General features: G+C 36.3%; 2 protein-coding genes across 4 annotated transcripts; both read left to right on the top strand.

Annotated features, from left to right (window-relative positions):
- The first annotated feature begins 419 nt into the window (after nt 1-419).
- On the top strand, nt 420-7,665 carry LOC107817609 (uncharacterized). 2 transcript variants are annotated; one of them, XM_016643464.2, is made up of 8 exons: nt 420-816; nt 907-980; nt 2,180-2,260; nt 2,671-2,755; nt 3,200-3,297; nt 3,802-3,889; nt 6,237-6,588; nt 7,261-7,665. In XM_016643464.2, exons 1-8 carry the CDS (start codon nt 532-534, stop codon nt 7,512-7,514), a joined length of 1,317 nt encoding a protein of 438 aa, XP_016498950.2. In that variant the 5' UTR covers nt 420-531; the 3' UTR covers nt 7,515-7,665. The 2 variants fall into 2 exon arrangements, with proteins under 2 accessions (XP_016498950.2, XP_016498951.2); XM_016643465.2 differs by having other exon boundaries at nt 6,880-7,665.
- A 1,480-nt stretch (nt 7,666-9,145) lies between these two features.
- LOC107817610 (uncharacterized) lies at nt 9,146-11,851 on the top strand. 2 transcript variants are annotated; one of them, XM_016643466.2, is made up of 3 exons: nt 9,149-9,712; nt 10,338-10,460; nt 10,863-11,851. In XM_016643466.2, the coding sequence occupies exons 1-3, from the start codon at nt 9,399-9,401 to the stop codon at nt 11,581-11,583; spliced, it is 1,158 nt and encodes a 385-aa protein (XP_016498952.1). In that variant the 5' UTR covers nt 9,149-9,398; the 3' UTR covers nt 11,584-11,851. The 2 variants fall into 2 exon arrangements, with proteins under 2 accessions (XP_016498953.1, XP_016498952.1); XM_016643467.2 differs by lacking the exon at nt 10,338-10,460 and having other exon boundaries at nt 9,146-9,712.
- The last annotated feature ends 1,058 nt before the right edge of the window (nt 11,852-12,909 follow it).

The raw sequence follows: 12,909 nt of genomic DNA, 5'->3' as shown, positions 1-12,909 counted from the left end.
AGATCATGAAATGAGCAATTCGTGCTGATACCATGTTATAAAATAAAAGCAACTTAATAAAACATGAACTAGACATGTTATGAAATAAAAATAATTTAGTAAAACATGAACAAGAAATGGAGATAGAGAGAAGAAGAGATTTTATTTTTCAATTGTGTGTCTTTTTCTATCTATTACAAGACCTTTATATATGCATGAAAAGTGAAAAAAATATGTCATTAAGCATAGAAATATGTCATTTAATATGTCATTAAGCATTTGAGAAGATCACCGAGGAAAAGTAGACATCTACCATAATTTAATTTTTCTTATAAAAGAGAAAAATAAGTTTGTGAGAAAAAATATTTTACAAAACATTTAAACCAACAAAATATGAAAAAATTGAATAACATTTTGCATAAAATGATTTCCATCTTACCAAACACACCCCAAAATGTGAAAATAGAAACTGATGTGCAATTGTTAACTTCCACTCTATTAATCAACTCTCTCCTTCAACTCCAATTCGAATTATATCAGTGTCGATCACAAATGGCTAAGAAGCGAAGCAGACGAGTAGGTCCGAGCTCGAGCCACCGGTCCGAAAGAGTCGAGTCCTCATCCCAGAACCACCGGACCCACGGCTCAGTAAAATCTCACACAAATCAACATCGTTGGCTCACCACCTTCTGCATTCTCTTCGTTGCAATTTTTTTACTTATTTACCGTCAAAATTACTATTTCTCTACTACTGTTCGTGATGTTGATAGTAACAGACCCTATGTTTACCAGCGTGGCCGAGTTAAAGCCGATTTAACCTACCGTGAAATTCTCACTGTACATTTTCTACTCCGCCAATTTCTATTTCTTTTGTAAAAAAAATATTTATTTATTTTTGATTTATTTGGTGAATTTTAAGAATTGCAGGAGAATACCAAAGTCTCAGAAAATATAAGTCAGCGGCATTTTAGGAATCATGTCCTGGCTTATATTACTCCATGGTATTTGCATTTGTTTAACTCTTTGTTGAATTATGTTTAATTGTTACTGCTTCAATTTATATGACATAATTTGACTCGGCTCAGAGTTGTAAGTAACAAAGGAGACATTTGAAACTTGTGATGTTAAAACATGCCATAATATTTGTGTTCTATAAAAGCTTTCTCATTAAGAATAATTGGGAAGTTTATAGTTAGATGTTTCCAAATATAGACATATGTCATTATTTTTGGAATGGAATAATAAGGTAATGGTGTCAGATAAACTGGAACAAAGGAAGTATTAATTTGTATATGTCAAATCCACCTGTTTCTTAATCTTTTTGGGTGGTTGGTGGTTGGAAAGGATAAGAGAATATAAACTGATTTAGACGCTAAATCCTACTCCCTCCATTTCAATTTTTGTGAACTTATTTGACTTAACATGAAATTTAAGAAAGGAAGATTTTTGAAACTTATGGTCTTAGATATATCATAACGTTTGTATGTTTATAAGACTTTTGAAATTTGTGGTCTTAAACCTGCCATAACATTTGTGTGGCTTTAAAAGCTTTGTCATTAAGGGTTAGTCGGGAAGTTCAAGTTGAATTGTTTTTAAATTTGGAAAAGGGCCATTCTTTTTTGGAATAGACTAGTACAAAAATAGTTCCATCCTTTTTGGAATGGAGGGAGTACTAGATTATAATACCTGCTCTAGGTAATGTTCAAAATGTCATGTACTTGAACAGGAATTATTTTTAGTGTAGAACTCCAGTTATGTGGCTATTGAGGTTTGTTGAGCTGGAGGATGGTTGCAGTAGGTTGATAGCTAATCTAAAAATAGTTAAATTATGATGAGTCTTCATAGGTGGAATGGATATAGAGGATTCTTATAGTCGACCCAACTACTTTGGGATCGAGGAGGAGTTATAGTAGTAGTTTGTTTTTGTTTTAAGCAAAGGGGTTATTTCGTGACAGGAAAATTCTTCAATCGGTGAGGATTCAAGTGATGGATAAATGTGGAAAAATTAAAACTTTGAGAAGGGGGAACCTTTTATTAGCTTGTTTCTGTTCATTTTAGCATGAAAGAATGCTGAATAGAAATTTCTTAGATGTTCCAATACCCCTTCTCTGCCGGAACTACCCACTAAAAGAAATTGTTTTGACAGTGATAGATGTAGCTTTGGATTCTACAGTTCATGACGGTATGACCAATGGTGCAGGAATTCAAAAGGCTATGACCTGGCGAAGAAGTTCAGTTCTAAAATTACACATCTGTCACCTGTTTGGTATGAACTGAAGAAGTAAGTGAACTCATGATTACCTTAACTGTCGAATAATCAAAGTACCTTGGGGATACATTGAAGCATAATGCAGTTATCTTAAACTATGTGTTTTTATGCTTTTCAATTGGCTCCGTGACATTCTCCATGAGATGATTATTTTTAAAGCCTGATCTTTCTCTTGAGAACAGAGGCTAAGCTGTTAGATATATTTTTATTTTGTTGTTTTTCTCTACAAACACCAGGTCCTTGCTACTATCAAATAAATGAAAGCAATGAATCAAAATTTATTAGTATAGGAATGGGTACTGATTTCGAGGGGCTGCAATATCTGGAATACTCTTCAATATCTTATGATTACAAAAGAACTGCTTGTAGTATAAGCATTTCCACTGTTTAATATCATTACCTCTTGTACTTTGTGATGCCAGTGAAGGAAGTAAATTAGTTCTGAGTGGAAGACATAATGCTGATAGAGGATGGATTTCAGACATTCGAATGAAAGGAAATTCTCTGGTATGGTAGCGAACCACATTGAAATGTAAATTATTGCAGATATATTATGTAATTTATGGCACTCATACAGCTGGAACACCGTGAAGAGAACAAAAGGGGGAAACATGATTTCATCAGGAGTCAAATTTAGGGTGAAGTGTTGGTTTACTGCTTAGACTTGGTTCTTTTACCACTATATTTTATTTCTGATAAGCCGAGGGAGGTTGGGGTTGGCTGGGGGTCAAAGGCATCTGGAATTCTGTTTGTTTAGTACTTGTTCTACCACTTGCTCCCAAGAAAGCTTTTTTTCTTGGTACGGCTTGCCGTTGCCTAACAGGTCCCCTCAATAGAGAAGCCTATAGAGATGATGCTAACAACTGAGAATTAACTAATCCTCTAATTTTAACCTTTAGTTGGGTCACCAACTTGTCTAATGGTCTTCTTTTTCATGTTCTCAATTTATAGATTTTACCTAGAGTTGTCCTGGAGGCAATTCCAGTGGACCTGCTTAAGAAGAAGAGGCTTAGGGAGAAAGCAATCAACCTTATCATAACGGAGTGCAAGTGAGTCTCTGTTTTAGCTGTCTGCTTGAATTTTCTTATCTTTATTGACTTTTTCCTTGAAGGTGGGAGGAAGGGGATGGTGTGAGTACTCAACTCTTGCAAGTTGAATAAGTTAAATTGGTGCTATTTGCTGCCACCTGTGCTGTGCACAAATATAGTGTATGAATAATTTATGCATAGTATTATGAAGTAAAAAGTGTATGCTCTATCGGATAGTTTTGTTCGTGGTTTGGACTATAGAGATAAGTTTTTCCAAATGTGTATCTGGTGAGTGATTGTTAATGATTTTCATTCTATTACCTACTTATTTTGGTTAAATTTGCTTAGTGATATTGTAGCTGATTTAATATCTTTATCCTACCAATAATGATTGCTGACTTCCTTTACTGTTACAAATAGTAACCTTCATTCAGTGGTTGGAAATGCAATTACAAATTTACTATACCTTTTCTGTCTATACAATTTCTTCATCCAGATACTTTGGGATCCTTTTATCTTATGTAGGGAACTGGAGTATGATGGTATTGTGCTTGAATCCTGGTCAAGATGGGTAGCTTATGGCATCTTGCATGATTCAGATAAGAGAAATATGGTTAAGTGCTTACCTTCTTTCTTCTACTTCGTGGCTTTTTCCTTTTAGTAATACACTTAGAGCCTGAACTAATAACACGCTTTGTTGTTTTTATAAGATGGTGTGTGGTTCTAACTTCTCCAAAATAATTGACCCCTAATTTTTATAAGATCCTATCTTATACTTTTCAATTTTCATTTTTGGATTGCATCGGATCCATAATAACTCCAGAATTATACATGTTTGTCCAAGAGTACTATGATGTGACATCCTTGGGAAGTCCTCTTGTTGTATCTCTTGCCGACCCAACTTATTTGGTATTGAGGCGCCGTTTGATTGCAAAAGTGAAAAATATTATTTACTAGAGAGAGTTGTAAGGAAAATTGACTGACTTGTGCTCTTAAAGAAAGCAAGTTTTTTCCCATTAATCGCAAAATGGTTTCATCAGTGATTTGAGAATGTCACACTAAACAGAGCATATGCAACGCTAAGACTTCACATTTTCATTCTGTTTTTGGTTGGGGAGAATCATTTTTTCCTTCCCAACTGAGGTAAATGCCAAACATTATGTATCATAATATTTACAGTTAGGCCACTACCTTGATACTGGTTTTCCGGTAAAATCAGTAGTTTATTACCTATGTAGAAATGTCTATTCTCTTTACTACTCCATCAGTCCCAATTTATATGACATTCTTTCCTTTCTAGTCAGTCCCAAAAAGAATGTCACCTTTTTGTATACAAAAACAATTTATCTTTAGAATTCCTACTTTACCCTTAATGAATAGATTTATAGCCACACAAATGTCTATGGTTTGTTTTAGGCCACAAGTTTCAAAAGTGTTCCTTTCTTTCTTAAACTCCGTATCCAGTCAAACACCCGCTATATAGATTGGGATGGAGGGAGTAGTAAATACAAGGTGGAACATTATTTCCCAACTCTTTCAATCTACGCAACCCCTCTAATTGTCATTGAAGTGCCAAAGGCCTTCAATTATTGGGAAATAAATATCAAAAGCCCTAAAGTTTTGGAGATATATTTTTTGCTATGCATCTTCTTGATGCCATTTAATGAAATTTCCTTCATCAAATTTTTTTTTTGGAGATGTACTAGACTCCATAATTATTATTATATTATTTACGTATCACTCGCTTACGAATAAACATATTTGCCCATCAGTTCCTTTGCAAATCTAAGCTTAACAATGGTTCAGGTTGCCCACTGATATTGCTTCAAATAGGTATAGTTAGCCGTTTCTTTCTTCTTTTGATTTTGTTAAATGGCTATGTGAGTATGCTGGTTACAAATATATGCCAAGGAGCCTTGCCCCTTTGAACAATGCCGTTCTAATCAGTCCTTGGAACAATCATTCATTGAGGAGGTCCGAATTGGCATTATCTGAGCCCACATTACTTTTGGTGTATAATGGGTCTTGTAAAGAATTAATAGTCTCCTAACGTTTTTTATGTCATAAAATTTCTACTTTTATTATCAATAACTTTTTATCTTCTGGCTGTAAATTAAACAAAAGTCAGCTTCGTCCATAAAAATAATTATACAATAAGTCAATTGTAGTAATTTATCCATTTTATTTTGACTAATTGGCTTGTGAGAATGTGGTGCATCCTTCTGGAAGAACAATTAAGTTCTCTATATAAAGAAATAATAAAAATGATGAAAAACATTTAAAAGTCTAAATCCCCGAGTTGCTGTTTCTGTTTGGTGTCTGTGCCTAAGATGTTTGGCTACATGCACTGCAACGGTAAGATTGGATGTGAAACACAACTACAATGAAGTTTAGGTTCTAAAGGCACACATTATTTTCCTCATTAAAACAGGTGTCAGTTGTTGTTTCCTTTGTTCAACAACAACAACCCAGTATAATCCCACTAGTGGGGTTTGGGGAGGGTATTGTGTATGCAGACCTTACCCCTACCCTAGGGTAGAGAGGCTGTTTCCGATAGACCCTTGGCTCCCTTCCTCCAAGAACTCCCTTCCTTGCTCTTGGGGTGACTCGAACTCACAACCTCTTGGTTGGAAGTGGAGGGTGCTCACCGCTAGAGCAGCCCACTCTTGTCTGTTGTTTCCTTTGTTCGTATAAGTCAATTTACAAAATGGACACGGAGATGTATGTTAAAAGATTTTAGAGGATCAGGGGAGTTTGACATTTAAATATACATTTTTGACCTTTTGGTAAGATGATTTGAACCTTCTTAATTTATAATTTCTTTTCTTAAACTTAAGGAACTCTCCATGGGTGAGTGTAATTTGGCTATATGGAGAAGTAGTTCACAAGATTTTTAGAGAAAGGAGTTTACAAGATTGCTGATGGTCTTTCTTAACTTCTTTGATGGTTTGCAAGTGTAGGCATTACAATTTATAAAGCAACTTGGAGAAGCTATGCATTCTGTGCTCTTAGACAGGAATGGCAAAACAAATCTACAGTTAGTGTATGTGATAGGTCCACCACGTACAGATAAGCTGCAGGAGCATGATTTTGGACCAGAAGATTTACAAGCCCTGAGTGATGCTGTAGATGGTTTCTCTCTTATGACGTATGACTATTCAAGTCCTTATAATCCAGGTCCCAATGCACCTCTGAAGTGGATACGCTCGACCTTGCATCTTCTTGCCGCTGCTGGCTGCAAAGGTAGGAGATTGGCTGAAAAGATCTTTGTCGGGCTCAACTTCTATGGCAATGATTTTGTCCTGTCAAAAGGTATGTATATATTTATCTTGCTGTGCTATATGTAGTAACAATACCCCTTCCCCCCTGAGGAAAAAGAAGAAATAGAACCTCTAATGATATCTAGGATTGCCTTATATAAAATGCTAAAAGTGCAAGGTTTACTGAAATTTACCAACAAATAGCTAAATGGAATTCTAACTTTCCCTAATCTGTAAAGTTTTGACAAAGAACATATGAACGTTCTGAAATTATAGATGTAGAGACCAAGTTAACATTCATGTCATGTAAAGGACTGCTAAATTTTATTTTAAATGATTCCAGTTGATCACTCATCTCCGTTGAAATCTTGGGATATATATTTTGCTGGAAGGAAATGCAACTAAAATATTCAGTTGGCTATGGGTGAATGCAAGGATGTATTTTCAAGATCTTGACCTATGAGAGTAACATCAGCAGAATATTTAAGGATAAATTTTAATGATTCAAGTGCAATGAAACAACCTTTAAAGTCGATTCAAGTATTAGTGATTAAACGTCTCTAATATTTGAATTTTCAAAAATAATTTAACCATACGATTGGGTGATTATTTCATCCTATGTGGGTTTCCATGAAGTGGCACTAATAACAATTTGTAAAGAGCATAATGATTCTTTAGTTGTTTGTATCTGTTCATCATTTGCGAAGGATCATTACGTGCACAGATTTAGGCGGGGGGCCTATCATAGCACACGAGTATCTCTCTTTGTTGGAGCAACACAAGCCTGTAATTCAGTGGGAGGAGGACAGTGCTGAGCATTTCTTCTTGTATTCTGACAATCAGCAAGTCCAGCATGCTGTATTCTACCCGTCGCTCATGTCACTTGCAGTGCGGCTTGAGGAAGCTCTTTCATGGGGGGCAGGCATTTCAATTTGGGAAATTGGTCAAGGTCCGGAATACTTTTTTGATATTTTGTAGTATTTTAATCTTCACTTGGCATTGTTGCCTTGTCTTACATTTCCATTTGTTTAATTGAATAGTAGAAAGAAACTTTGGTGGTACATCTGTTGCGGATTAGTTTCTGAATCTAGATTTGTAACATCAATAGAAGCTCTATGTTTCCAGTTTCACTCCACTTGCACTTTTCTTGTAAAAGATCCGTCTTCCTTTTTTTTTTTTGGGAAGAGTGAGGATCTTAAAATTGTTCTCTTTTGTCAATAGCAAGGGGTGATCGAATATTTCTTTCTTTGGTGAAATCCCGGGTGTTGTCTAATTTTGTAAACATGCACTGTTGAGCGTGGCTCTTTTCACTACTGCAATTGCATGAGTTTCACTCTCTTATCCAGTTTGTTCGATGAGTATATAATGCTGCATTTGAATCGGTCAAGAAAACACCCCTTTCTTCCGATTAGTCTCTATATGTTTATGGTAGATCATGTTCTCTCCCACATCTTGAAGAAGGATGATACTTATTCTGGAATGCTATTTACACTGAAACAGTGGAAACAAGACATTGAATTAATCCCTACACAGTTGAAACATTCAGAGCAAAACAATTGAATTGATACTTCACACCCAAGAAGATGGTTATACTTGGCATAGGCTCTGGGAATTTGCGGATATTACCTGAACAGTCACATTGACCCCACTTGTGAGACTACACTGGGTATGTTGTTATTGTTGTTGTTGTACCTGGTCAGTCACATGACTAGAAATTCTTTTTGGTTATCCATTGGGGGTGAGTATACATTTGTACTTAAGTGTGCAAAACTGTTGAAGAAGAAAGAAGCTCCAACAGGAAGCAGTTGCCAGTGCCATTTGCTGTGGAACTACACTTTGCATTGGAGATTCTTGGAAATTTGGGTAGTCTTTTGCATCAATAATTTCATTTTTTATAGGGAAAATATTTTTATGGTGATCATTCTTGTAATGAAAAACCTGATGCTTGAATCGTATAATTCTATCTAGTTAACTTTTGGTCAGATTTAATGTCTCGAACAGGGTTCATCTCCAATTTCGAGTTGGCAGTAATGGAGTTTCCATTCAGTGGAAAAAAAATTAGAAATAAAATATTTCTTCTATTTCATTTTACATCATTAGTTTGATTTGTACAGGTATGGATGAATGTTGAAGTAATACTACTACAATAATAACAACCCAGTAAAATCCCACTAATGAGGTCTGGAATGTTGAAGTAATAGTAGTTTAAAAGTTTTAATTTGAAAAGGAAATTAGTTTGATATATATCATCCAAAGGCTAAAGGCAAATTTATTCGAAATCTTATTTGGAGGATAAATATAATACAACAACAATAACAAATCCAGTGAAATCCTACAAGTGGGATCTGGGGAGGGTAGTGTGTACGCAAACTTTACCCCTACCTATAGGAAGGCAGAGAGAATGTTTTCGGTAGCCCCTCGGCCCAAGAAAATTTGACTATTTTCCCTTTGAAAAAAATAAAAATAAAAGAAGAAGGAAGTAGTAGGTACTATGTAAGAACTGAGTTCCTATCGTGAATGTAAAAGAATGTCTTGATAGTCAACTAATGCAATGTGCGTTGACTCTGTCAATTACCTTTGTTAAGGGCATGAAGACTAATAAGCAAGTCTTCACACTTCATTTCCTCTAATTTGTATACCATCCCATCCATTTCTTTGAATATGCTCTTTTCATTCATTTTTATTCTCACTAGCAAAATTACTTTTTCTCATCAAGCTAAAATTCATATTCAGATCTGCAAGTTTTCTGTTGGCTATATTTTTAGCCTTGTTTAAGTTCAACCATCATCTCTGGTTTTGAGCTCTACTCGAGCGTAGTCAGCCAGCTTCTTGACTTTGCTTAGCGTTCAGATTTTGCGGAAAATGGGAGAGGAGAATTGTTGGGAGAGAGAAGTTGTAATCACTGAGCTAACCAAGGGGAGGGAATTGATGTATCAGCTGCAAAAGCACTTTAATCCAATGAAACAGGATGTATGCCAGTATTTATCTGTGGAAATACTTTCTTCTTATGATAAAGCATTGTCCCTCTTAAATGGCACAGCTTTATCAGTAATGAGCAAAGGAAAACAGATTATCAATTCAGCACCTTCTTCATCAACTGCTAAGCTGGTATCTCCTCATCTTCCGGTTGATAGTAGCACGAAGAGTTCTGACCGTCCTTCTAACTCCAGGAAGAGGTATTCTCATCCCTCTCTTTTTTCCCCTCTTCTTAGTTTAATCATCTGGTATCCGAACCAACTTCCCGACTAATCCAGATTTGTGCCGTAGATAGCCCACTATGGAGAGTTCCAAAGGGAGCTCCATTTCGAGGGCTCTAAACTAAGACCTCTTGTTAAGGGTGGAGAAACCTTTACCATCCACAACCGCATCCTCTCACTTGTAATTGGTTGGAGTACAAAATTTAGTATAAATGGAAGTGATATGTGCTTTCAAGGATCTATCGGAAACAACCTCTCTACCTTCACAAGGTACGGGTAAGGTACTACGTACACTCTAACCTCCCCAGACCCCACTTGTGGGATTACAACGGGTTAGTTGTTGTTGTTGTTGGAAGTGATATGTGCTACGTTTAAGCTTATAGATCTTTAGAACATTCAAAGAGTAGCGAATTGCTTTAGATCTTAGTGGTAAATTCAATGCTTTGGAAACTCTGGCTCTCTTGATACCTAGCTAATCTTGATATAATATGGTTAAGTGATGATTTAAAGAAAGATTTTATATGAATGAAATTGGATTATTCTTTCATTTGATGGAGGTTCTTGTTAGGAACTTTTATATTTGTGAGACAATTAATCATTGTAGGAAGATGATCTCGCGAAGGACAGAGTACGTACATGCTCGATCTGGAGCAGAGGTTCCACCTGAGGATGGATACAGTTGGAGAAAATATGGACAGAAACATATTTTAGGAGCAAATTATCCCAGGTGAGAATTTGTTTCTCTATGTTCCTTGCTCAGCAGAAACCAAAATCTGGATATCTCTGTCTTCATGTATGTACGAACAGAGGAGGACCTATGCTATATAGAGAGGGGTCACCAACACCTGTAAAGATCGGCAAAAATTCCATGTATACGTGTATATCTTTAGAAAATAGTGATATATTAGTGGTGAGCACCCTATATACAAAGCAGATTTTAGTTAAATCCAACAGCACATCCCCATCCTTCAAATCTTGGGTCCGCCTCTGTGTACGAAGTTCCACTTCATTTGTTGTGACATGAATTGGCTAAAGGATTGGATGGTAATACACTATCCGGGTTAATTTCACATATTGATCATTGAATTCCAGGTTAACTTCTAACAATTATTTTTCTATGGCACTGCAGAGAATATTATCGATGTGCTCGTCGTCATTTATCTAAATGTATTGCTACTAAGATGGTCAAGCGAAGTGACACAGAGCCGCCAGTTTTTGAAGTTATTTATGGAGAAAGTCACAGTTGTGGTCAAGAAAGCAAAAACCAAAATGAAGAATTACCTGAGCCTGTGCTAACAACAGAAATACAATCTGAATCTGCTGATATTGCTGATATGGTTTCAACACCAAATAATTCATTCAACAATTCCTCAACAGGTGTTGTATTCTCATCAAATTCCAATTCCAATTCACTATTCAACATCGCCAATTCTGACTTCATTTCCACACCAACTTCTTCACCCCATCCAGATTGGAATTTTTTGTCATTTGATGATACTACTAGACTCACTGCTTTACTTAATGATGGACCTGAAAATGTGAGCTGCACTTATAAAGGTGTCGATTTCATTTCCACACCAACTTCAGACCACAATCTGTTACTTGATGATACTACTAGTCTCACTACCTTATCTAAAAGTGCACCTGAAAATGCTAGGTGCACCTATAGAGGTGTCCGCCAGCGTCCTTGGGGGAAATGGGCAGCTGAAATCCGCGAGCCCAACCGTGCTCGCGTATGGCTTGGCAGTTTTGAGAATTCTCATGATGCTGCTGTGGCTTACGATGCTGCCGCCTATAGATTCTACGGGAAAAATGCGAGACTCAACTTCCCTGAACGTTACATCAAATAGGCCTAGAATTTACGAGTCAGTAGTACCAACAACTTTGGTTCAAGCCCTGTATTTGTATTAAAAAATGTAGTTTGGTTGATTAGTAGACAATGCAACATTTGGATTGTCCAAGAAGATACTCCTCTTACAATTAGTCTCTGTATATTTATGTTAGATCACCTTCTCCCACATCTTGAAAAGGGATGATGCTTATTCTGGAACCTGTTTACACTAAAACAATGGAAACCAGACGACTCAAATCAGAGGCGGATTCAAAATTTAATTTTAATGAGTTCAATTTTATGATTTTTAGTATTGCACTAATTGTACTGTTAAAATTATGGGTTCAAATCTAATATTTATTAAAATTTTAGTAGATTTTTACATATAAATTTATACTCGATATCAAAAGTTATGGGTTCAAACGTTCAGTAGCGAAAATGCTACATTCGCCCTCGAGTGAAAAAATGCCCTACTCACTTGAGTATACGCTTCACATAAGTATGCAAACTGTTGAAGAAGAAAAAAACCTCTGATTGGAAGCAGTAACAGAAACTGCAACTCTAAAAGGTGTACCATTCTTAAAAATAGACCAAAATTAGCAGAAGTTGCAAAAACTGCACCTTCAAATATGATTTCATGTAAAATCTTTTTTCAATCACCATTCTTGTTAAATCTAACAACCAATTTTTGTTAAATATTTGATCTTACTTTTGACAAACTTGAAAGACCAAAGCTGCTTAAAAATATATTTAAGGGATCTTTTTTATCCTATTCTTAGAGATAAGAAACCATTGTTTGTCATTTGATCGAGAAAAGGTCAACTTCTTTTGAATACTAAACACGTCCAATTCTGACTTCCTGACAACTCCGACTTTTGTGACCGTATAAATATCATAGTCGTATTTGGTTAACAGGACTAATAAATCGCATTAATTATGTGCGATTTCTCTCTGCCAAACATGAGCGTTATACCTCGTATCTTTTTTAATCCTAGTAATGATAAATTTCAGATAAAAGGCTCAACTGAGGATCTTTGGTCTTTGGACTGCATTTCTCATCCCCCCCCCCGGAAATCAGATTGATAGTGTATACGGGTGTGGAACCGAGCCCGTGGGACGCCTCGGTTTTCGATGAAGTAAACGGAGCAAGAGACGTGACTGCAAGGAACCGGAATCGAGGCAAGGAGCTCTCGAGTCGGGGTACGGGCAAAACACCTGCCCTCGGAAGCATCGGAGGTACGACCTCCTGGTTCGATTCGAATCCCAAAAACCTCGGAGAGCATTACCAGATAATCGAACATGACCAACAAAGGGCCGTGATATTCGTGACCAGCCGGGTGTCATG

This window comes from Nicotiana tabacum, chromosome 13 (assembly GCF_000715075.1).
Source record: "Nicotiana tabacum cultivar K326 chromosome 13, ASM71507v2, whole genome shotgun sequence".
Classification (NCBI taxonomy): Eukaryota; Viridiplantae; Streptophyta; class Magnoliopsida; order Solanales; family Solanaceae; genus Nicotiana; species Nicotiana tabacum.
Note: the sequence above shows the minus strand (reverse complement) of the source record. Positions and strands in the feature narration are given on the sequence as shown.